This window comes from Coloeus monedula, assembly GCF_965178545.1.
Source record: "Coloeus monedula genome assembly, chromosome: 4".
NCBI classification, from domain to species: Eukaryota; Metazoa; Chordata; class Aves; order Passeriformes; family Corvidae; genus Coloeus; species Coloeus monedula.
In genome coordinates this window covers 76,076,180-76,099,892 of record NC_138784.1, presented here as the reverse complement: position 1 = coordinate 76,099,892, position 23,713 = coordinate 76,076,180, and the positions used below count along the sequence as shown (strand labels likewise).

The window sequence follows — 23,713 nt, the reverse complement described above, 5'->3', positions numbered from 1 at the left end:
GGGTAGCAGTGAGGAGTACTGGGGGGGTACGGGGCTGCACTGGGGCGGATTCCTGGCGGTTACTGGGGGGTGTGGGGCAGCAGTGGGGCGGTGGGAGGTAGGGGGGGTTCTGGGGTTTACTGGGGGATGCGGGAGGGGCTCCTGGGAGCGCTGTGGGGCGCGGGAGGGGCTATAGTGGGAGCGCTGGGAGGCGCGGGGGCTTCCTGGGCGGCACTGGGGGACGGGGGGGCTGCTGGTGGTGCGGGAGAGGTTACTGGGAGCGCTGGGGCCGGTGCCGGGGCACTGGGAGGCGCTGGGCAGGCCGGGAGCGGGGGGGCTGCGGCGGCCGGTCCCGGCCCTGGCCACGCCCCGCGGGAGCGGCCCCGCCCGCGGCCACGCCCTGCGCCGGGAGCGCTGCGGGAGCGCCACGCGCGGGACCCCACGGGAACGGGACAGCCCGCGGGGACCCCCCTGGGGACGCCCCATGAGAGAGGGACCCCTTCAGGAACTCCCCCCCCCCCCCCATCGGGATCGACCCCTCCGGGAGAGGGAACGCCCGAGGTCCCCCCAGAGACCGGGACCCCCCTCAGCCCGGCCCGGCCAGCCCCGCTGGGGATGTGGGTGGGGGTCCCAGTCATGGGGGGGCGTCCCTGTCCTGGTGTTAGTGGGGGGATCCTGGGGGGGGTCCCAGTCCTGGGGGGGTGGGGGAGGAATTTTGTCCCAGTGCGTGTGGGAGTCCCAGCCCTGGGAGGTTCCCGGTGTGGACGGGGATCCCGGGGCTGTTCCGGGGGGGGTCCCGGTGTGCTCCGGGGTCCTGGTGCCAGCCTCCCCCCAGCATGGCGCAGCAGCTGATCAGCGGGGCCGGGTACGTGCCCGAGGATGGACTCACGGCCCAGCAGCTCTTTGCCTGCGCCGACGGCCTCACCTACAAGTGCGGGTGACCCCCGGCCCCAAAACCCTCTGACCCCCCCTCAGCACCCCTGACCCTCACCGGCTCCTCCACACCCCCTCGAGCACAGCCTGGCACCCCCAGATGCCTCACTGGGGCCACATGAACCCCCAGGAACCTCCCAACTCCCCCCGACCCCCACAAGGAAGTCCCCGACCCCCCCATGACAGCCCCAGGGAATCCCCCCAGAGATCCCCCAGTTCCCCCTGGAACCCCATCAGGGACTCCCAGGCCCTGCTCCAAGAACCCCCTTGCACCCCCACTCTCAACCCTAAAGAACCCCCAGGAACCCCCCGAGCCCCCAGCTCGCGTGTCCCCGCACCCTCGGGCCTCCCCCGACCTCGGTTGCCCCCCCCAGGGGGACCCTCAAGGGACACGTTCCTCCCCCTCCGCCCGGTGGGTCTGGGTCAGTTTGGGGGGGCCAGGGGGGTCCCAGCCCTTTGTCCCCCCACAGTGACTTCCTCATCCTCCCCGGCTACATCGACTTCACGGCTGATGAGGTGGTGAGTGACCCCCGGGAGCCCCCCGGGACCCCCCCTGTGCACCCCAGACCCCCTGGGACATCCCTGTGCTGCCCTCCCGGGCTGGCGTCCCCCTCAGTGGCTCGGGACCCCCTCAGTGACCCCCCTGTGCCCCCCTCCAGGGTGACCTCATCCCCCTCCTGGGCCCCCCCTGTGATTTTGGGTTTGGGGGGTGCCCATGGGGTCTCTGCAGGTTTTTGGGTGCCCCAACCCTCGAGGAGTCATCAGGGGGTGCAGGGTCCCTGTGTTTTTGGGAGTGCTGGGAGGGCAGGGAGAGTCAGGTGAGGTCGGGGCCCCCCCTATTCCCCAGAGGGGGCCCCCCCACCCCTTGAGAGGGGGGTCAGGACTTGAGGGGTGCCTCCCTCCCCCAGGACCTGACATCGGCACTGACCCGAACCATCACCCTGAAGACGCCCCTGGTGTCGTCCCCCATGGACACGGTCACCGAGGGGGACATGGCCATCGCCATGGCCGTGAGCGGGGGACACTGGGGGGGCTGGGGGGACACGGTCACCGAGGGGGACAGGGGGACATTGCCATCGTGAGCAGGGGGTACTGGGGGGGCTGGGGGGACATGGTCACCGTAGGGGACATGGCCATCGCCACCGCTGGGGGCACCCACATAGGGGGAGGCATCTCAGGGGGGGCTGAGGGGCATCTCAGGGGCTGTGGAGGTGTTGGGGGGTCTGGGCTGGGGACGATCTGTCAGATTAGGGGGGGCACCCGTGGGTGCTTGGGGGGCATCCAGGGAGCTGGGCAAGGGGGGACACGGGTGGGCCCCAGTCCCAGAGGGGTGCAGGGGCAGAGGGGGGGGACATGCATGCGGGGGGGCTGCTCCCACAGCCGGAGCTCAGGACCCCCGGCCCCCCCAGCTGAACGGCGGCATCGGCATCATCCACCACAACTGCACCCCCGAGTTCCAGGCCAACGAGGTGCGCAAGGTCAAGGTGAGCGAGAAGGGTCCCCCCCCGGGAACCCCCCAGTCCCGGTGTCCCCTGGGGGCTGCCGGCGCTGGCCAGTGGGGATGAACTGGTGGCCGCAGCACCCCGTTTTGGGAGCCCCCCTTCCCCCCCAGTGACTCTGTCCTTCCCGCTGTGTCCCCAGCGGTTCGAGCAGGGCTTCATCACGGAGCCGCTGGTGATGAGCCCGGCGCACACCGTGGGGGACGTGTGGGACGCCAAGGCCCGGCTCGGCTTCTCGGGGGTCCCCGTCACCCACTCGGGGCGCCTGGGGGGGCGGCTCGAGGGCATCGTCACCTCCCGCGACATCGACTTCCTGCGGGAGCGGGACAGGGCCACCCCCCTGGCCGAGGTGGGTGTGGGGCGGGGGGGCAGGGAGGAACAGGGGTGTGAGGGGTGGGGTGGGATGTGGGGAAGACGTGGAGCGTTGGGATGGGAAAGGTCCGAGGATGGAGGAATGTGGGATGGGATGGGATGGGATGGGATGGGATGGGATGGGATGGGATGGGATGGGATGGGATGGGATGGGATGGGATGGGATGGAGAGATGGGGTATGGGGCAGGAGTGGAAGGATGGGATGTGGGGCAGGGATGGAGGGGTTTGGAGGGTGGTGGAATGTGGGGCGGGACGGGATGGATGGAGGTTGGAAGGATCTGGGACACGGGCGGGGGCTGCCCACGGTGGCCCTGGAGCCCCAGTGCAGGTGACAGTGAAAGGTGACAGTGACACACAGCGCAGGTGACAGTGACAGTACCCGTGCCTGTGCTGCTGCCTGTGACAGTGCCAGTGCATGTGACAGTGACAGCCAGTGATGGTGACAGTGCTGGTGGCAGTGGAGGTGACAGTGCCTCTGACAGTGTCAGTGCCAGTGACAGTGCTGGTGACAGTGCCGGTGCCAGTGGCAGTCCTGGTGACAGGGAAGGTGGCAGTGCCAGACAGTGCTAGTGCCAGTCCCTGTGCTGATGCCGGTGACACGCGGGTCGCTGTGTCCCCAGGTGATGACCAAGCGCAGGGACCTGGTGGTGGCCCCAGCCGGTGTCACCCTCAAAGAGGCCAACGAGATCCTGCAGCGCAGCAAGAAAGGTGCAGGGGGGCACCTGTCACCCCTGGAGGCACCTCCCTGTCACCCCTCCCTGCCCCCAGAGACATTTATCATCCCCCTGAGGGCACCTCCGTGTCACCCCTTGGGGAACCCCCACAGCACCCACCAGGTGTCACCCCCCCAGGGGTCACCTCTGCTCAGGGGCACCATCCTGGCCACCCCCTGGGGGTTGTCCCCTGTCCCTGTGCCTCTCCCCGCACGCCCCCATCCCCAGGTGACATTGTCCCCGCCGTGTCCCCAGGGCCGCTGATGGTGACCAGCACTGGTGAGCTGGTGGCTGTCACCGCCCCATCCTCCACGGCTCCTCCTTGTCCCCGAGGTCAGCCCTGTGTCCCCCATTCCCGTCCCCGGGGTCCTCTCCATGTGCCCCCACCCCTGGCGTCACCTCCATGTCCCCGTGTCCCTGCAGCCCCCCTGGGTGATCCCCCGTTCTCCCCCGTGTCCCCAGGGAAGCTGCTGATGGTCACCAGCAGTGACGGGTGGCGGCCGCTACCGCCCTGTGCTCGGGATCCCTTCCGTGTCCCCTGTCCCCGGATTCCACCGCGTCCCGGGCTGCCCGGCTGTCGCTGGCCCCGGGTGACGCTGGCCCCGCGCTGTCCCCAGGGAAGCTGCCGATCGTCAACAGCCGGGACGAGCTGGTGGCGCTGATGGCGCGCACGGACCTGAAGAAGAACCGGGAGCACCCGGCGGCCTCCAAGGACGGGCGGAAGCAGCTCCGGGTCGGGGCGGCCATCGGCACCCGCGAGGACGACAAATACCGGCTGGACCTGCTCGTGCAGGCGGGCGCCGACCTCGTGGTGCTGGTGCGTCACCCCAAAACCGGGGGGGACCCCGGCACGGGGGGCTGGGCATGGGGGGCCCCAAAAACCGGGGGCTCCGAAAAGCAGCGGGGTGGAGGGATGAGGGTGGGGAAGGGGATGGGGCTGCTGGGGCGGGCGGGGTGGGTCTCGTGGTGCTGGTGGCTGTGGGGGGATCCCCCAAGACGGGGGGATGAGGGCGCCCCAAAAAACGTGAGACCCCAAAATGGGGGGGATGAAAAGGGGGCGACACGGAAATGGGGGGGAGCATCCCAAAAATGGGGGGGATGAGGATGGAGGGATGGGGTGGGGTGGAGCTGCTGGTGCAGGCAGGGGGGTGGGCTCAGTGTGCTGCTGTGGGGGACCCCAAAAACCGGAGAGGGAGAGAGGGGAGGGGAAGGAGAGGTGGGGATGGAGCTGCTGGTGAAGGCGGGTGGGTGCGGGGGAACCCCAAAAACCGTGGAACCCCAAAAGGGAGGGGATGGGATCTGGGGATGGGGATGGAGCTGCTTGTGCTGAGTGGCGGTGCCCCAAAAAAGGGGGGGGCTGGGGGTTACCCCCCTGCTCACTGAACCCCAACGCGCTGCTCCCCCCGCGGCACCCCAACCTCCTGCCCTGCACCCCAAAACCTGCCCCGGCCCCCCCACCCCGCACCCCAAATCCGGCCCCAGGACTCGTCGCAGGGCAACTCCCGGTACCAGCTCAGCATGATCCGCTACATCAAGGCCAAGTACCCCGAGCTGCAGGTGGTGGGGGGCAACGGTGAGGCCCCAAAACGGGGGGGGACACGGGGACTGCCTGGGCTGCGGCTTGTGGGGGCCCCAAAACGGGGGGGGACACGGGGACTGCCTGGGCTGCGGCTTGTGGGGGCAACGATGAGTGAGGGAAATGGGGGACCCCCAAAAGGGGCGTGGGGGGAATGGGGACGGGATTTGGGGTGATCCCTGCAGCAATGAGGTGGGATTTGGGGTGCCGTTTTGGGGGGCTGTTTTTGAGGTGCCTCCCCAACATGGTGGGGCAGGATTTGGGGAGGGTGGGGCAGGATTTGGGGTGCCACTTTTGGGCTGCTATTTTGGGGTACCATGTTTGGGGTGCCCCCTCACAGCAGTGAGGTGGAATTTGGGGTGCCATTTTTGGGGTGCCCCCGCAGTGGTGACGGCGGCCCAGGCCAAGAACCTGATCGACGCTGGGGTGGACGCGCTGCGGGTGGGGATGGGCAGCGGCTCCATCTGCATCACCCAGGAGGGTGGGTGACACCCGCGGACCGCCCCCGGACACCCCTAGGACACCACCCCCCAATCCCAAACCCCCCGGGACCCCCTGACCCCACCCTGGCACCTCTGGACACCCGTGAAGTGTCCCCGCTGTCCCGCTGCCCCTGTGTCCCTGTCCCCATGACGGTGCCCCTGTCCCTGATCCCCTGTCCCTCTGCCAGTGCTGGCACGTGGCCAGGCCATGGCCGTGTCCCTGACGTGTCCCTGTCCCTGATCCCCTGTCCCCGTGATGGTGTCCCTGTTCCCATGCAGTGCTGGTGTGCGACCAGGCTCAGGCCACGGCCGTGTCCCTGACGTGTCCCTGTCCCCATGCAGTGCTGGCGTGTGGCCGTGCCCAGGCCACGGCCGTGTACCGCGTGGCCGAGTACGCGCGACGCTTTGGTGTCCCCGTCATCGCCGATGGTGGCATCCGCAGCCCCGGGCACGCTGTGAAGGCGCTGGCACTGGGAGCCTCCACCGGTGAGGGCACGGGGGGGGACAAAGGGGCCACCAGCGCCCTGAGGGGGCACCCTGAGGGGGTCTCACGGCCACCAGCCCACCCTGGTGCCCCCAAGGGGACCCCACACCCACCAGCCCGTACTGGAGGTGGCCCCACAGCCCCCAGCCCATCCTGGTGGGGGTTTCACGCCCCCCACCCCGCGGGGGAGTCCCTGACGGGGTGTCCCCCCTTCAGTGATGATGGGGTCGCTGCTGGCGGCCACCACGGAGGCCCCGGGCGAGTTCTTCTTCTCGGAGGGGGTGCGGCTGAAGCAGTACCGGGGCATGGGGTCGCTGGACGCGATGGAGCAGGGCCCGGGCAGCCAGAAACGCTACTTCAGGTACCCCGGGGGGGCCGGGGGTGGGGGGTCCCGCCCCCCAGCCGCCCCCCCAGCCCCTGTGTGCCCCCCCGCAGCGAGGGGGACGCGGTGAAGGTGGCGCAGGGCGTGTCGGGCTCGGTGCAGGACAAGGGCTCCATCCACAAGTTCGTGCCGTACCTGCTGGCCGGGCTCCAGCACGGCTGCCAGGACCTGGGCGCTCGCAGCCTCTCGGCGCTCCGGTCAGTGGGGCTCGGGGGGGGGCGGGGGGGGGGTCTGAGGGGGTCCCGGCCGCCCCCACAAACCCCCCCGGCCCCCCCAGGTCGATGATGTTCGCGGGGGAGCTGAAGTTCGAGCGCAGGACGGTGGCGGCGCAGGTCGAGGGGGGCGTGCACGGGCTGCACTCGTGAGTGGGGACGGGGCTGGGGGGGTTTTGGGGGCTGTGTGGGGTACAGGGGGTGGGGGGCTTTAGGGGGGGCTGGGGGGATTTTGGGGGAGCTGGGGGAGGTTTCGGGGGGGCTGAGGAAGGCACCACGTCAGATCCGACTCGTAGGATCCCCAGTTGCCCCAGTACTGGGTCTGGGGGGACCCCCAGTGTCGGGGTGGGGGGTTGGGGTGTGTGGGGGTTCCTGTGCCCCCATAACCCTCCTCATCTTCCCATCCCCCCGCAGCTTTACGGTTCTGCCCCGTAAGTACCCGCTCGCCCCCCCAGGATTTGGGGCGCTTGGGGGGACCCCCTTTACCCCCCCCTTTATCCCCTCCCTGATGGACGGGGGCCGGGGGAGTGGGGGAACCCCCAATCTCCCAGCCAGGATCTGATGGGGTTTGGGGGTCCCAACACCCCGGAGGGGTTGGGGGTGTTCCCTCTCTTTGACCCCCCCTCTGTGCCCTCAGTTCCAAGAGCCGGCTGCCCTGAGGAGGGGTCCCCCCGGGCCGGCGCCCCCCGCCCGGAGCCCGCGGGGACCCCCCCGGCCCCCCGACACCGGCGCTGCTGATGCTGCACTGGGATCCCCGGAATGGGGACCCCCCCGAACCCCCCCCCCCGAGCACAGGGGGTGTGGGGACCTTGGAAACCCTCCCGGGATTGGGGGTGCGGGGAGCCCCCAAACCCCCCCGGGGCACCACAGGGGAGAGGGGACCCCCAGAGCCCTCAGAGATGGGGGTGCAGGGACCCCCCAAAACTCCCCGGGGCACCACGAGCCTGCGGGATCCCCCAGCCCTCTCCGGAGAGGGGGGTGCAGGGACCCCACAAACCCCCAGAAATGGGGCGGGGACCCCCCGAATCCCGCGGGGACCCCCAAACCATCCCTGGCACTGAGGAGTTGCGGGGGCGTGTCCCCCTGTGCCCCCCCGAGTGGGGATGGGGGGACCCCCGCAGCCTCGAGGGGACCCCCAGCACTGAGGGGACCTTCCCAACGTCCCGGGGACCCCCAAGGGTCCGTGGCCTCCCGGTCTGGGGGAACCCCGGGCTCGCTGTGTCCAGGGGTCAATAAAGTCTTGGAGCATCGGAGCCTGGGCTGTCCCTGCTCCTGTCCCCATCCCTGTCACTGCCCCTGCTCCTGTCCCCATCTCTGTCCCCGTTCCCTGGCGCTGCCCCATGGCTTTCCCCGGCTCTGTCCCCGTCCCTGTCCCCGGGCCTGTCCCTGTCCATTGGCGCTGGACCTGGCCCTGTCCATGGTTCTGTCCCCTGTCCCTGTCTTTGTCCCCGGACTGGCCCTGGCCCTGTCCTTGGCCCTGTCCATGGTCCTGTCCCCCAGCCTGGCCCCTGGCGTGTCCCCGTCCCTGCTGGTGGCACCAGGAGCAGGGGACACAGGTGGCACCGGGGGGGCACATGCCGTGACACGGGGTGGCACACATGACACGGGTCGCACATACATGATGGAGGGTGGCACACGCGTGACACGGGGTGGGTGGCACATGCTGTCACACAGGTGGCACATGCGTGGCACGGGTGGCACACGTAGCACGTGTGGCAAAGGTTGTGACACACCTGGCACATTTTGGCACACACCTGGGACCCCCCAGCTGTGGGAGCCCCCAAATACGGGACCCCAAATGGGACACCTTCCCAGAAGCCCCCCACGTGTGGGACATCCCCCACAAACATGGGACAACGCCCCAAATATGGGATCCCCCCAAATGCAGGATCTTCCCCTCGCCAAATGTGGGACCCCCTCCCGCATGGGGGGCACCCCCAAGTGTGGGAGCATCCCCCACATGCGAGACCCCCCTCAAATTTGGGACATCTCCCCCCACATGTGGGACCCCGTCCAAGAAGAGGACCCCTCAAACATGGGAACCCCCCCAAATGTGGGACGACCCCAAAGGCGCCCCCTCCGCTCCAGCCGGACCACGCGGCCCCGCCGGGTCCCGGTGCCCGCGGGGCGGGGGCGGGGGCTGGGGCGGGGGGAGCCCGGGGGGCTCGGGGGGTGGGAGGAGGAGGAGGAGGAGGAGGAGGAGGGGGGGGGCTCGGCCCGCCCCTCCCGCCGCTGCCGCCGCCGGGGCCGGGCCGGGGCTGGAGCCGCCGCCGAGGCCGGTGGGTGCGGGGGGGGGGGGGCGGGGGTGGGTTTGGGGGTGCGCGGAGGGGTAGGGGTGCGGGGGGGCTCGGGGTTGGGGTGCCCGCGGTGCGAGGAGCGGGGGGGGGGGCCTGCCCGGGGGGGCGATGGGCGCTGCTGAGCGAGGGTTGGGGGTGCGGGGTGGGGGGAGTTGGGGGTGCCGGGGTTTGGGGGTGCGGGGCGTGCCCGGGTGGGGGGTCCCCGGGGGGGGCGCAGATCGCGACGTCCCGGCTGCCGGGGGGAGAGGTGAGCCGGGTTTTCGGGGTGCCGGGGTTGGGGGACCCGGGTTTGGAGGCGGGGGAGGGCGGGGGGAGGCGGGTGCGGGGGTGCCCAGGGGGTGCGGGGTCCGGGGGGTGCGGGGTTCCGACCGCGGGTCGGGGGTGGCGAGCCGGGGTTTTGGGGTTCGGGGGTGCCCCCCCCCCCAACACCCCCGAGCTCGGAGCCCCCCCCGCGCCGCCCCCGCGCGCGCTGTCCCACGCACACGCGCTCGCACGCGCCGTCACGCGCGCGCACACGTGCGCACTCGCACCCACGCGCGGGAAGGGGGGGGGGCTGCGGGGGGGGGCGGGGGGGGCGGGGAGGACCCGGGAGTGCGGGGTCGGGGGGCGCGTGGGAGCGCGAGGGGGGCGCGGGGTCACGGATGGGCGGGGGGGGGGCGTGGGGGCGTGCGAGGGGCGCACGGCCGGGGGGGCACCGGCGGGGTGCGGGGGGCTCAGGTGGGCGTGTGAGCAGGGGGTGCGGGGGGCTCCGATGGGGTGCGGGGGGGGCCGCAGGTGTGCGAGGGGGGCGCAGGGGGTGCCCACCCCGGGCTGTGCCCGTGCCCGGCCCGTGCGCCCCCCCCCCCGCCGTGTCCCTGTCACACGCGTGGGCACAGCGGGAGGGGGCGGAGCGCGTGTGATTGTGACCCACGGGTGACACCCGGGGGGCGCGGGGACCCCCATTCCCGCGGTGGGGGGTCGTGGGGCTGGCGGGGGCGGGGGCGGCAGTGCCGGGGGGTGGCGGGTTCCGGGGTGGCCGGTGCGGGGGTGTCCCGTGCGGGGGTGGCAGGGCCGGGCAGGGCCGGGGGCGGCAGTGCCGGGGAGGGGGGGTGGGACAGGTTCCGGCGGGTGTCGGGTCCGGGGGTGCGCTGCGGGGGTGTCGCGGGCGGGGGCCGCGGGTCCCCGCGTGTCCCGCGTGTCACTTCGCATCCGTCGTCCCCGCGCCGCCGCTGCCCTGACGGGCGCGGTGTCACCCCGCGGCGACAGCCCCTGTCACCCCGATTAGGGACTGGCGCGGGCGGGGGGAGCTCCGGGGGAGGGGACACCTCCGCACGCCCCTGCGGCGGGGGCGGCCCCGCGTGCCCCCCGTCCCCGAGTGCCACCGGGGGAGCCGGGCTGCTCCTGTCCCCTCCCTGGGGGGCTCCCGTGTCGCCACAGGTGCTCCTGTCCCAAACTCGGGGTGCCCCTCTTCCCCCTCGGGGTGGTTCTGTCCTCCCCCCGAGGGGCTCCTGTCCCCAGGTGCTCCTGGGTCCCCCACGGGATGCTCCTGTCCCCAGGAGTTCCTGTCCCCTCTCTTGGGGCGCTCCCTGTGTCCCCCGTTGGAGTGCACCTGTCCCGTCCCAGCTGCTCCTGTCGCCAGGGCGCTCCTGTCCCACCCTGTCGCTGTCCCCCGGGTGCTCCCGTGTCCCCCCGCAGAGCGCTCCCTGGGGGCCGGGGAGGCTCCAGGGTGCCACGGGGGAGCCTGGGGTGTCATGGGGGGATCTGGGGAGCCCTGGAGGGACTCTGGGATGCCGGGCTGTGCTCTGGGATGCCGGGGGGTGACACTCCTCTCCCCCTCTCCACAGCCGCTCCCGCCGCCCTGATGTCCCTGCTGTCCCCCGTGGGGGGGGCGGCCGCCCCCCGCCTGCTGCTGGCCCTGCTCTGCCTGGCCCCACCCACCGCCGCCCCCCCGCCCCCCAGCAGCCTGCCCGGGACCCCCCCGGGTCCCCCCGCGCCCCACAGCGACTCCCCCGTCCTGTCCCTCAACCTCGGCCTCAACTTCAAGATCAAGGTGAGAAGCCAGGGGGGGCCGCGCCCCCCCGCGCCCCCCACGCCCCCGGGGGCCCCCAAGATCCCGAGGCCCCCCCGGAGCCCCGCGCCCCCCACCCTGCCCGAGCCCGGTGATGAGCAGGGCTCCGCGGCCCCCCCGGAGGAAGCGGGGGGCTGGGGGGGCCCCCCCGGCCGCGGGGTCACGACCCCCGCTCCGGGGCGCCCCCGAGACAAGCAGCTGGAGCTGGACATCGCCATCGACCTGACGGCGGGGCTGGACCCCCCCCCGGGCGGCTCGGGGGCGGCCGTGCCCCCCACCAGCCTCCTGGGGGGCCCTCCCGGACGCCCCCGGTTCCTGCCGGGCCTCTCGGAGCTGGCCGGGAGACTCAGCGCCGCCGGTGAGTGCCCGGGGCAGGCCGGGCCCCCCAGGGCCCCCCAACCCTGAGGGACCCCCCAGATTTACCTCTGTGCCCCCCAGGGTTCCTGTTTCCCACGGTGCCCCCCAAGATCGGCCCCGAGGTGGGCAATGGGTCCCTGGAGCTGGACGAGGCCGGGAGCGGTGCGGAGCCAGGTGGAGGGGCGGGGATCTGGGGGCGGCCTGGGGGGTTTGGGGGAGTTCTGGGGGGGTGGGAGGGTGATGCAATTAACGGGGGGCTGGGAAAACGGGGGGGGGGGTGTCCGGGTCAATAGGAAGGTCCTGGGATTTGGGGGCGTCCTGGGGGAATGCAGGGTCTGGGGAGGATGGGAGGTGGATGTGGACTGGGGGGTCCTGGCGGGTGGGGGAGTTCCGAGGTAATGGGGGGGTCCTGGGTTTTGGGGGGGGGCTGGGGAAATGGGGCGTTCTGGAGTTTGGGGGCTCCTGGGGAAATGGGGGTTCTTGGAGTTTGGGGGATCCTGGGGCTTGGGGGGCCCTGCCTGCCTCCCAGTTCTGGGTGAGATGTGGGCTTTGGGGGGGGCCTGGGTGACACGGGGGGGTCCTGGGAGGAACAACGGGGGGGGGGCGCTCAGGGCACCCCCAGGATGTGGGGCCCCCCCAGCCCCCCCCCGCTGACACCTCCCGTCTCCCGCAGCTCCCTCCCCCGGCCGCCAGCCCTCCCGGGGGGCCGCGCCCCCCCCAGCCGCCGCCTCCGCCTGCACCCCCGGATCCGCCTGCGGCTCGGGGGGGCCCGACCCCGGAGGGGCCTCCCCCGCGCCCCCCTTCTCCTGGCCCCCCCACTTCCTCCCCCTGGGCACCCCCTGGCCCGAGGCCGCCGCGCTCTGGGGCGCGGCCTGGGGGGGGCACGTCTATGGGTCGGGGGCCGCCTTCGCCCTGCTGGGGCTGCTGGGCGCGCTGCTGCTGCTGGGGGGGCGGCGGCCGCCCCTGGCGCGGCTGCTGGGGGGGCTCCTGGCCGTGTCGGGCTTCGCCCGCGCCTTCCCCCTGTTCTTCGACCCCTACGAGCTGGGGGGGCGGCTGCCCCCCGCCGTCGCCCGCGCCCTGTTCGAGCTGCCCTTCCCGTGCCTGGGCTGGGGGCTGGCGCTGGCCCCCCCCGCGCGGGGCGCGCCGGTGCTGCTGGCGCTGGGGGTGCTGCACCTGGGGGGGGCCCTGGGGGCCGTGGGGGCCGTGGCGGCGCTGGGGGGGCCCCCGGCGCTGCTGCTGCTGCCCCGGGCTCTGTTCGCGGCTCTGGCGGCCGCGCTGGCGCTGGGGGGGCTGCGGCGCTGCGCGGGGGGGGGCGGGGGGCGCGGCAAGCGCGGGGGGGGGGCGCGGGCGGGGGTCCCGCGGCTCGTCGGGGCGGCGGGGGCGGCGCTGAGCGCGGGGCTGCAGCTTTTCGGGGCGCTGCAGGCGTGGGGCTGGGCGGTGACCCCCCCGCCGGGGCCCTGGGCCTGGTGGGGGCTCCAGCTCGGGGCGCGCTTGGCCGAGGTCGCCATGGGGGGGGCGCTGGCGGCGCTGGCCTTCGCGGCCCCCACGAACCGCCGCGCCCCCCCCGGCGGCCCTCCCGAGCCCCCCGAGGGCGGCGGCGGGCGGGGGGCGGGGGAGGAGGCGATGGGGCCCCCCGAGTCCCCCCTGGACGTGGACGGGGACCCCACGGCCGGGTACCGGCCCCCCTCCCCCATCGACCTGCGCCGCTCCATCGACGAGGCCTTGGGAGCGCCGGGAATGTTCCGCGCCGGGAACGGCGGCATCGGGGGCCTCGGGGGCACCGGGAACACCGGGACCACCCGGGTCAGCGTCATCGGGAACGCCGCGGGCACTGGGAACACCGGGATCGGTGGTACGGGCAGCACTGGGAATAGCGGGAAAAGCAAGAGCAACGGGATCAGCGTTCTCGGGAGCACCGGGAACACCGAGATCAGCGTCATCAGCGCCGCCGGCAGCGCCGGGAACACCGGCAACACCGGCAACACCGGCACCAGCACCACCGCCTTACCGGGGGGCGGCACCAGCGCCATTCCAGGGGTGGGCACGGGCAGTGGCGTGACCGGGATCGGCACAGCCGGAGCGCCGGGAACCGCCAGCACTGGAGCAGCGGGAGCGGGCGCCACTGGCACGGCGGGGAGTGGCACAGCCGGCACACCTGGCGCAGCTGGAACAACAGGCAAACCCGACACAGTTGGAACAACCGGCACAGCTGGCGCTCCTGGCACAGCTGGAACAGCTGGCACACCTGGCACATCTGCCAGAGCTGGAACACCTGGCACAGCTGGCAAACTCGGCACAGCTGGCAAACTCGACACAGCTGGAGCACCTGGCACAGCCGGCACAGCTGGAACACCTGGCACAGCCGGCGCTCCTGACACAGCTGGAACAGCCGGCAAAGCTAGCACAGCTGGAACACCTAGTACAACCGGCAAACCTGGCACAGCTGGCACACCTGGTACAGCCGGCAAACCTGGCACAGCTGGCACAGCTGGCACAACTGGCGGGACAGAGCACGGCCCCCCCAGCACAACCAGGGACAGCAAAGCTGCGACACCGGGAATTGGCACCGCCGGCACCCCTGGGACAGGGGCACCGGGCACCAGCACCACCAGCAACACCAGCGCCACCAGCGCCACCAGCACCACCAGCACCACACCCGGAACACCCGGAACACCCGGAACACAGGGCCCTGGCACATCTGGAACACCCGGAACACCGGGCCCTGCAACACCTGGCACATCAGCTCCCAGCTGCCCGGGCACTGCTGGGACACGGGGACCGGGCACCCCCGGCACCCGCGGCCCCCCCACCGCCCCCCGCCCCCCGGGCCTGTCCCGCGCCGCCTCCTGCGGGGGCCCTTCCGGGGGGGGCCCGAGGGCGCGGGGGGCGGCCCGGGGGGGCGATCCCGGGGGGGCCGGTGATGCCCCCTCGCCCCGGGGACCCGCCCGGGGGGGGCCGACCCCCAGCTCCCCCCCGCGGGGCGCCCCCCGCGCAGCGCCGCCCCCGCTGCGGCCGTCCCAGAGCTGGGCCGAGGGGACCCCCCGGCCCCCCCCGGCCCCCCAAACCCCCGGCGGGGGGGGCCCCGAGCCCCCCGGGGTCGGGGGCGGCCGCAGCCCGGGCAGTGACACCATAGACTTGTAGGGTGTGGCGTGACCCCCCCGCGGGCAGCGGAGAGACCCCGGCCCGGCCCCCCCGGCCAGGGATCCCCAGGACCCCCCCCAGCCGGCCCCCAAGTCCCCGAGACCCCCAAATAAGGGTGACAACCTCGGGACCCCCAAATTCCTGAGACCTCCCCCAAGTGCTGGTGACAATCTGGAGACACCCCAGGTCCTCGAGACCCCCAAATACGGGTAACAAACTGCGCCCCCCGTGTCCCTGAGACCCCTCCAAGTGCTGGTGACAACCTGGGGGCCCCCCCAAGTTCCTGAGCCCCCCCAAGTGCTGACAATGACCTGGGGACCCCCCAAGCCGCTCCCACGTCCTTGAGACCCCCAAACAGGGGTGACAACCTGAGCCCCCCCATATCCTCAAGACCCCCAAGTGCTGGTGACAATCTGGGGACCCCCCCCAAGTTCCCAAGTTCCCCCAAAACAGGGGTGACAAACTGCCCGCCCCAACTGAGCCCCCCCAAGTGCTGACAGTGACTTGGGGACCCCCGAGCCGCCCCCCCAAGTCCTTGAGACCCCCAAATACGGGTAACCAAGTGCCCCACCCAAAGCCTTGAGTCCCCCAAGTGCTGGTGCCAATCTGGGGACCTCCCCAGCTGCTCCCCAACTCCTCGAGACCCCCAAACACAGGTGCCAATCTGGGGATCCCCCAATTCCATGAGACCCCCAAATACGGGTAAGAAACGCACCCCCCCATGTCCTTAAGCCCCCCAAGTGCTGGTGCCAATCTGGGGACCCCCCCAGACCTCCCTCAGGTTCCTGTGACCCCCCAATACGGGTAACAAAGTGCCCCCAAGTCCCCGAGACCCCCAAATGCTGGTGACGACCTGGGGCCCCCCAAGATCCCCCCACAGCCCCCCCGGGCCCCCCCAGTTCCTCCCCCCCGTGTACCCAATAAAGTGCCACGTGCGAAGGATGTGTGTGACCCCCCCCCGGATGGATTTCTGAGCACCCCCAGCCCTGGGGTGGGACCCCCGAGCCTCCTGACCCCCCCAGCTCCAGTACGGGATCCCCGAACGCCCTCCCCCGTCCCTGGAAGGGTACCCCAGGGGCCCTCGACCCCCTTCCCGCAGGGTGGGACCCCCCGAGACCCCATGAACCCTCTGGGCTCCGGTATGGGACCCCCAAAGCCCCCCGATCCCCTCTGACCCCCCAGGCACGGCCCCCTCGGTCCCCCCGGCCCCGTCCCGGGACCACCGATGAGCCCCCGCCCTTCGGTCCTCCCCGCCGCCAGGGGTCGCTCTAACACCGCCATCCTCCCCGGGCGCCGCTCCGTCCCGCTCCCGGCATCCCCCGCGTGCCAACATGGCGGCGCCCGAGCCCCGCACGGTGCTGGTGCGGGGCCTCCCTCCCGGCGCCACCGCCGCGCTCCTGGAGCGGCTCTTCGGGCACCTGGGGCCGCTCCGCCGCTGCTTCGTGGTCACCGAGAAGGGTCCGCGCCGGGGGGGGCTGGGGGGGAGCGGGTACCGGCCTTTGGAGGTGTCTGAAGCGGTCTGGGAGCGAGCTTTGGGGGACTGGAGGGGCTGGAAATGGGGTCTGGGGGGCTAGGACTGGGCCCTGGGGGCCTTGAGAGGGCTGGGAGTGGGATTTGGGGGATGGGAGCGAGTTTTGGGGGGCTGAGATGGGCGGCCGAGGGCGCTGGACCGGAGTCTGTGGGGGTCTGGGGGCACGGAGGGTTTGGGGCCGGGGGGCTCCGACTCGGAGTCTGGGGGGCTGAGGAGGATGGGGGGGCTTGGATTGCGATTTGAGGGGGGGGTTCGGGGGGTGGGAGCAGGGTCTGGGAAGGGGGGGTGACATTTGGGTTTGGGGCCTGGGGGATGCAGAGCTGGGGGGGGCTGGGGCGCGGAGGGGGGGACACGGAGGAGGCCTGGGATGGGAGCAGGAATTTGGGGGGTCAGGAATTTTGGGGACCGGGACGGGGGGGCTCAGCAGCCTCCACAGTGGGGGTCCCGGGAGGGGCCGGGGGGGCTGTGCCGGGTCCGTGCGGGGCTCTGGGGGGGGTCCGGCCCCTCACGCCCCCCCGGCCCCCCCAGGTTCCCCAAAATGCCGCGGGTTCGGGTACGTGACCTTCTCGCTGCCCGAGGATGCGGCGCGGGCGCTGCGGGAGCCCCCCGAGCTGGGGGGGCGGCGCCTGGGGGTGACCCCGGCCCGGCCGCGGCCCCGGCCCGAGGGAAAGGGGAAGGAGAAGGGGGAGCCGCCCCCGGGCCCCCCCCGGCCCAAGAAGCCGCGGGGCCCCTCCCGCAAGGCGCGGCTGATCCTGCGCAACCTCAGCTTCCAGGTGAGGGGGCTCGGGGGTCACCCCCTGAGCGCCCCCAGGACTCCGGGGGGAACCCCCGACTCTCCAGGGACCCCCTCCCCATCCCCAGGGACCCTCCCGGTGTCCCCAGCCCCCCCAGGGACCCCCCTCTTCCCAAGGGACCTCCATTTCCTGGGGAGCCCCCCAGGACCCCCCATCCCTCCAGTGATCCCCCCGGGATCTTCCCAGCACTCCCCCATCCCCCGGGACCCCCCATGACCCCGTTCTTCCCGAGGCACCTCCCCAGCACCCCCCAAAGCCCCCAGGACCCCCAGACCTCTGATCTCCCCCCTGGTCAACCCCCCTGCCCAGAGACCCCCAATCCCCCAATGCTCCCCCTGCCCAGAGACCCCCAATGCCCCCCCTGACCCTCCCCCGTCCCCGCAGTGCTCCGAGGATGAGCTCCGGGGTCTCTTTGCCCCCTTCGGCCCCGTCCTGGAGCTGAACCTGCCCCGGAAGCCTGGTGAGACCCCCTGAGCCCCCCTGAGCCCCCCAGGGAGCTCCCACTCCCCCCCCTCCAGGCCGGGGGCTCAGTCTGGGGGGGCTCTTGCAGACGGGACCCCGAGGGGCTTCGCCTTCGTCCAGCTCCGGAACCTCCGGGAGGCGGCCGCGGCGCTGGGGGGGCTCAACGGGGCCCAGCTCCGAGGTTTGGGGGGCCTGGGGGCTTTGGGGGGGCTCAGCAGGGCCTGGGGGGGTTCGGGGGGGCTCAACGGGGCTCAGCTCCGAGGTTTAGGGGGGCCTGGGATTAAGCAGAGGGTCCCTGGGAGGTTTGGGGGTGCTGGGGGAGCGCAACACGAGGGAGATCAGAGGTTTGGGAGGGTCTCTGGGGGAATTTGAGGGGTGCAGAGGGGGATTGGGGATGCTGAGGGGGTCTCTGGGGAAGGGGAACACGAGGGGGGGGATGGGGGGGAGCCCTCAGGAATTTGGGGTCTGACCCCCCCCTGCCCCCCAGGGCGGCCACTGGCTGTGGACTGGGCTGTGGCCAAGGACAAGTACCAGGAGACACAGGGACCCCCAAAACCACCCGGTGAGACCCGAGAACTGCCCCCCAAACTCCCCAGTGAGACCCCAAACCCCCCTGAGACTCCCCAAATCCCCGGTGAGACCCCAAAATCCCCCTGGACCCCCAAAAATGCCTGGTGAGATCCCAAAAGTGCCCCCCAAATCCCCCAAACTCCTTGAGATTCCCCGAACTCTCCAGTGAGACCCCAAATCCTCCCCATTTGCCCCGTGAGGGGCTGGGCCTGCCCCAGGGCCCCCGGGGGCTTTGGGGGGGCCGAGGGGTGACTGAGCCCCCCCACCCCGGGTTCTGACAGAGGGGGAAGGGAGAGAGAAGGAAAAAGGGGAAGAGAAAGAGGAGGAGGAAGAGGAGGAAGATGAAGAGGAAGAAAAAGAAGAGGAGGATGAAGAGGAAGAAGAGGAGGAGGAAGAAGAGGAGGAAGAAGCTGCTCGGCTTCCCCGGCGGACCCCAAAAGTGGGGTCAGGGGTCAGAGCTGGGCTGGAGCGTGGGAAGAAGGAAAAGGAAGAGGAGGAGGAGGAGGAGGAGGAGGAGGAAGATGAAGATGAAGAAAAAGAGGAGGACGAGGATGAGGAGGATGAGGATGAGGATGAGGAGGATGGGGAAGGTTGGTTGTGCATTGCCTGGGGGGGCAGGGGGGTTCTTCTGTGGGGCCTCGAGGGGCTCTGGCAGCGTCGGGGGGGCTGTGTGGGCTCAGGGGCTCTGGGGGTGTTTGGGGTGCGCTGGGGGTCTGGGGTTTTTTTGGGGAGGGTCTGGGGAGGTTTCGAGGGTTTTTGGGGAGGGGGTTAGGGCAGTTTGGGGGGCTCTTCCGGGGGGCAGGGGGTGTTTCTGGGGGTCTGGGGGTGCTGCCCTGGGGTCAGGGGGTTTGGGGGGTCCGGGGATGCCCCTGGGGGTCTCCCAGGTGCCCCAACCCCCCCTTGCAGAGGAGCCCCCCCGCAAGCGCCGGCAGCGCCCGTCGGACGTGGCCGAGGGCAGGACCGTGTTCATCCGGTGAGTGGGGGGCCGGGGGACCCCAAACCCCGGGGAGGGGCGCCCCCGGGAGCCCCCTGAGCCCCCCGCCCCCCCCAGGAACCTCTCGTTCGACACTGAGGAGGAGGAGCTGGAGGAGACCCTGCAGCGGTTCGGGGGGGTCTGCTACGTCCGGCTGGTGCTGCACCCCCACACCGGCACCCCCAAAGGTGGGGAGGGGGCTGGGGGGGCCTGGGGGGCACCCGGTGCTGCTCCCCACACCGGCACCCCCAAAAAGGGGGAAGGGAGCAGGGGGATCTGGGTGGGGGCTGCACCCCAAAACTGGGCGCCCCAAAGGTGGGGGGGGAGCCCTGGGGGGTGTTTGGGAGGGGCCCAGAGGGTCCTGGGGTGTTTGGGAGGGCTCTGGGACCCAGAGGGGGGGGGTCCCAGATTTTGGGGGAATGTCGCCCATTTGGGGGTGTCTGTCCCACATTTTGGGGAGGGGCTCCCACTTTTGGGAGTGTCCCTGTGGAGGGGGGATTATCCCGTGTTTGGGGTGGTTCCCAAATTCGGGGTGCCCCACATTTGGGGTTGGTTCCCACACTGGGGGCTGCCCCCTGACTTCCCCTCGCCCCCCAGGCTCTGCCTTCGCCCAGTTTGAGACCCCCGAGGGGGCCCAGAAATGCATCGAGGCTGCCCAGGAGGGGCCTGAGGTGAGGGGGGGCCCTGGGGGACAGCGGGGACCCCCTGAGTGACCAGGGACCCCAAAGGGATGGGGACAGTGGGGACCCCCCAGGGGCATCGAGGGTCCTGGGGGGCTCAGGGGCAGCTCCCGGGGGAGTCTGGGGAGGGGTTTGGTGGGACTGGGGTGGGGTTTGGGGTCTTTGAGGGGATTTGGAAAGGGTTGAGGGGAGTTTGGAGGTTTGTGAGAGTTTGGGGAGGTTTTGGAAGGTTTTGGGGGCAGTTTGGGGTTTTGAGCAGGTTTCGGAGGTTGTGGGGGATGCTGTGCGTTTTGGGGGTGCTGGGAGGTTCTGGGCAGGTTTGGGGGTGTCTGGGCAGGGTCCCCACCCGCTGTGGGGTCCCACCCCCCGACCCCGCTGACCCCTCTGTCCCAGGGCGGGGGGCTGCGAGTGGGGGGGCGGCTGCTGCGTGTGGACCCCGCCCTGAGCCGGGACCAGGCCCGGGGGCTCCAGGGGGCCTCCGGGGGGGCCCGGCCCCGAACCGGCACCAGGAACCTGTACCTGGCCCGGGAGGGGGGTGAGTGACCCCACAGCCCAGTGCCCCCACGCCCCCCGGCCCTCACTGCCCCCCCAGGCCCCCATTCTCAGTCCCCGATTTCTTCATGACCCCCAAATCCCCCCTTGAAGTGCCCCCAAATCCCCCGACCCCCCATTCCCTCTGAATCCCCCCAATGCTCCCCAAATTCCTCCTGAACTCCTCTGACTCCCTTTTTGACCCCACCAAATTCCTCTAAACCCCCCCGCCCCCCTCATTCCCCCCCCAACATCCCCGTGAGCTCTCTCATTGCCCCCTGACCCCTGGAATCCCCCTGACCCCCGTTCCCAGCCATCTGCCGGGGCTCCTGCCAAGCCCCCCAAATTCCCCTGACCACTCAAATGCCCAAAACCTTCCAATTCCACCCCGTTCCCAGCCATCCACCCAGGGTCCTGCCAAGCCCCCCAAATTCCCCTGACCCCCCCAAATGCCCAAAACCTTCCAATTCCACCCCGTTCCCAGCCATCCACCCAGGGTCCTGCCAAGCCCCCCAAATTCCCCTGACCCCCCAAATTTCCAAAACCTTCCAATTCCACCCCGTTCCCAGCCATCCGCCCGGGCTCCCGCGCAGCCGAGGGCGTCAGCGACTCGGACATGGCCAAGCGGGCGCGGGTGAGTGGGGCCCCTTGGGGCTCCGGGGGCGATTTGTGGGTGTCCCGCTGTCGCTGGCCACGCTGACCCCGTGCCCGCAGTTCGAGGAGCTGAAGCGGCGGCGGCTGCAGGACCCCAACGTGGGCGTGTCGCGGACGCGGCTGTGCCTGCACAACCTCCCCAAGGCGCTGGACTCGGCGCGGCTGCGCGCGCTGCTCAGGGGGCTCCTGCGGGCCCCCGGGGCCACAGCCCCCCTCATCAAGGAGGTGGGGGCCTTTTGGGGTCCCCCTGGGTCCCCCTGCGCTCTGTTGGGTCTTGGGGTGATTTGGGGCGGCTGGGGGGTCCCCGCTCTGTGCCCTGGGGGGTGTTGGGGGTTCTCCAGCGGGGTGTCGGTGGGCTTGGGGTGACCCCATCCCCACATGCCAATGCCAGGTGGTGCAGGGGGGTGGGGAGTTCTGGGATGACCCCGGGGCAGTTGGGGGGTGACCCAGGGGATGTTTTTGGGGTGACCCCATCACTTTCCCAGTGCTGGGTGATGCGGGAGCTGTAGGAAGGTTTGGGGTACCCTGGGTGGGTTTTGGGGTGCCCTGGGTGGGTTTTTGGGGTGACCCCATCACTTTCCCAATGCTGGGTGATGCGGGAGCTGCAGGAAGGTTTGGGGTACCCTGGGTGGGTTTTGGGGTGACCCCATCACTTTCCCAGTGCCGGGTGATGCGGGAGCTGCGAGGCCAGGGCCAATCTTTGGGGTTCGCCTTCGTGGAGTTCGGGGAGCACGAGGAGGCCCTGGGGGCCCTGCGGCGCCTCAACAACAACCCCGAGCTCTTCGGGGCCCACAAGGTCAGTGGGGGCACCCCAAATCCGGGGCACCCTATTTCCAGACCCTGGAGCTGCCCCCCGCGTTCTGGGGTCCCCCTGGGATCTCCTGGGAGCCCCCGGGGGTTTTGGGGTGCCCCCATGGGCTCTGGGGGCTCTCCTGGGTGTTTTGGGTTTCTCTCAGATGTTTTTGGGGTGCCCCCCGGCTTTTGGGGTGTTCTGGGTTACCCCCCCGTGTTTCACGGGGAGGTTTCTGGGGTCCTCCCTAGATTTCGGGGTGCCCTCATTGTGTTGGGGTGTCACGGGGTGTTGGAGAACTTTTGGGGTCTCCCCCTGGGTTTTGAGGTCCTCCCCAGTGTTCAGGGGGTTTTCGGCTTCCCTCCACAAGTTTGGGGGTTTTGGGGTGTCCCCCACAGTGTTTTAGGAGCCTTAGAAGCATCCCCTTGGTTTCGGGGTGTCCCCCTGGGTACTTGAGGGGATTTCTGGGTGCTCCCCCGAGTCTGGGGGTTTTTGGGGTGTCCTCCCGGAGTTTGGGGCGTTTTGGGGTGCCCCCCCGCGGTTTTGGGGCGTTTCAGGGTCCCCACGGTGCCCCCCCAGCGCCCGATCGTGGAGTTCGCGCTGGAGGACCGGCGGAAGCTGCGGCTGCGGGAGCAGCGGATCCAGCGGGGCCTGGTACGGGGGAACCCCCTGCACCCCCTCTGCCCCCCCGGGCCCCCGGGCCCCCCCGGCCCCCCAGCACTGACCCCCACCCCCCCTTTCCCGCAGCTCAAGGCCAAGGCCAAGGCGGCCGCGGGACCCCCGGATCCCCCCCAGGCACCCCCGGCCCCCCCCCAGGGGCGCCCAGACCCCCCCGCGGGCTCGGGGGGCACCCAGGACCCCCCCCGGCCCCCCCCGGGGACCCCCCCCGGGGCCCCCTGGGCCGGGTTCCGCACGCAGGGCCCGAGCCAGGGGGGGGCTCCGGGCGCCCCCCGCCCCAAGGTGCTGGCGCTGCCCTCCCACCGCGGCCCCAAAATCAGGTGAGGGGGGCCCTGAGCCCCCACCTCTGTCCCCTCTTTCCCCCCTCACCCCCGTTTTCCTCCCCATTTCCCTTTTTCTCCCTTTTTTCCCTTCTTTTTTCCCCACTTCCCCCCCCCTTTTTCCCCTCTCTCTTACACCCTTCCCTGTTCCTCTCCTTCCCCCCTCCTGCCCCCTTTTCCTGTCCCACTCCCCTCATTTTCCCCCTTTTTCTCCCCCTTCCCCCCCCTTTTCTTGCCCCTTTCTCCCCCTTTCCCCCCATGTCCCCCCGGGGGTCTCTGTCCTCTCTGGCCCCCCCCGGGCCTCTCCCCCCCCAATTCCCCTTTTCCCCACAGGAAACGGGACAAGGGGAAGGCCCAGCCCCCCCCCAAGCCCCCCAAAGCCCCCAAGGCCTCTCGGCGGCGGGAGAAGCTCCGGGCGCCCCCCCCCCAGGTAGGGATTTGGAGTTCACCCCCCCCCGGGGTGGGTTTGGGATCAAACCCTCCGATTTGGGCCGCCCCCATCTCCCTGGGCACCCCCATTCCTCGATATCTCCCCCCAGTGCTGCCCCCGGGCTCTGGGGTGCCGCGGGGATTTTGGGGCTCCCCTCACCCCTCTGCCCCCCAGAGCCAGCGGCGGCGCCGGGGGGGCCCCGGGGGGGCCGAGGCGCGGTTCCAGGAGCTGGTGGAGAGGTACAAGAGGAAGATTTTGGGGAGCGACCCCCCCACAGCACGGGGGGGGAAGTGGTTCGAGAGCTGAGACCCCCCCCCCGGCACCCCAAAAACCCCCCCTGGCACCCCAAAAACCCCCCTCGGGGTGCCGGGGGTCCCAAACCCCGTGGGGGGGTCTTGGGGTGCTGCCCCCACGGGGTCCAGGGGGGTTGGGGAGTGGGACCCAGCCCGGGTCCCCCCTGGCCCCCTGGGATTTGGGGGTGCTCTTCCCCCCCCAGCTCTGTCCATGCCTGTGTTTTAATAAAAATGGGTTTTTTGAGGAAAATTTGGCCCCTTGGTGTCACCCCTCTCCTTGGGGACCCCAAAACATCTGCCCTGGGGGGGGGGGCTGGGGGGACCCGGGGAGGGGTGGGGGAGACCTCCAGGGGGGCTTGGGGGGTCCCGGCAGTTCCGGGTCCTGTGGTTCCCCCCGTGTCCCCCACAACCTCCGCGGGTCCCGGCTGAGTCACGGTGGCCCCGGGTGGCCTCGGGCGTGAGGGACGTGACCCGGAGTGGCCCTGCCCCACGGCCACCCCCCCGGGGTGTCCCCACCGTGGGGCCGGGGAGG

At 71.4% G+C, this 23,713-nt stretch overlaps 2 protein-coding genes across 6 annotated transcripts; both read left to right on the top strand.

Moving 5' to 3' along the window:
- Nucleotides 1-784: 784 nt before the first annotated feature.
- Nucleotides 785-6,786, top strand: IMPDH1 (inosine monophosphate dehydrogenase 1; the record flags this gene model as incomplete). Of its 3 annotated transcripts, none has more annotated exons than XM_082279825.1 (13): nt 785-910; nt 1,383-1,431; nt 1,821-1,922; nt 2,322-2,381; nt 2,554-2,760; nt 3,405-3,492; nt 4,115-4,314; nt 4,980-5,070; nt 5,459-5,554; nt 5,898-6,041; nt 6,256-6,400; nt 6,475-6,618; nt 6,699-6,786. In XM_082279825.1, the coding sequence occupies exons 1-13, from the start codon at nt 816-818 to the stop codon at nt 6,784-6,786; spliced, it is 1,509 nt and encodes a 502-aa protein (XP_082135951.1). In that variant the 5' UTR covers nt 785-815. The 3 variants fall into 3 exon arrangements, with proteins under 3 accessions (XP_082135951.1, XP_082135950.1, XP_082135952.1); XM_082279824.1 differs by having other exon boundaries at nt 2,322-2,396; XM_082279826.1 differs by lacking the exon at nt 2,322-2,381.
- Nucleotides 6,787-15,806: 9,020 nt separating this feature from the next.
- RBM28 (RNA binding motif protein 28) lies at nt 15,807-23,393 on the top strand (the record flags this gene model as incomplete). Of its 3 annotated transcripts, XM_082279865.1 has the most annotated exons (17): nt 15,807-15,933; nt 16,535-16,779; nt 17,185-17,260; nt 17,351-17,443; nt 17,750-17,824; nt 18,114-18,422; nt 18,739-18,805; nt 18,884-18,993; nt 19,403-19,476; nt 19,879-20,020; nt 20,586-20,650; nt 20,731-20,895; nt 21,332-21,466; nt 22,040-22,114; nt 22,208-22,458; nt 22,792-22,888; nt 23,063-23,393. In XM_082279865.1, the coding sequence occupies 17 exons, from the start codon at nt 15,807-15,809 to the stop codon at nt 23,192-23,194; spliced, it is 2,238 nt and encodes a 745-aa protein (XP_082135991.1). In that variant the 3' UTR covers nt 23,195-23,393. The 3 variants fall into 3 exon arrangements, with proteins under 3 accessions (XP_082135991.1, XP_082135990.1, XP_082135992.1); XM_082279864.1 differs by having other exon boundaries at nt 22,792-23,393; XM_082279866.1 differs by lacking the exons at nt 19,879-20,020; nt 20,586-20,650 and having other exon boundaries at nt 22,792-23,393.
- Between the last annotated feature and the right edge of the window lie 320 nt (nt 23,394-23,713).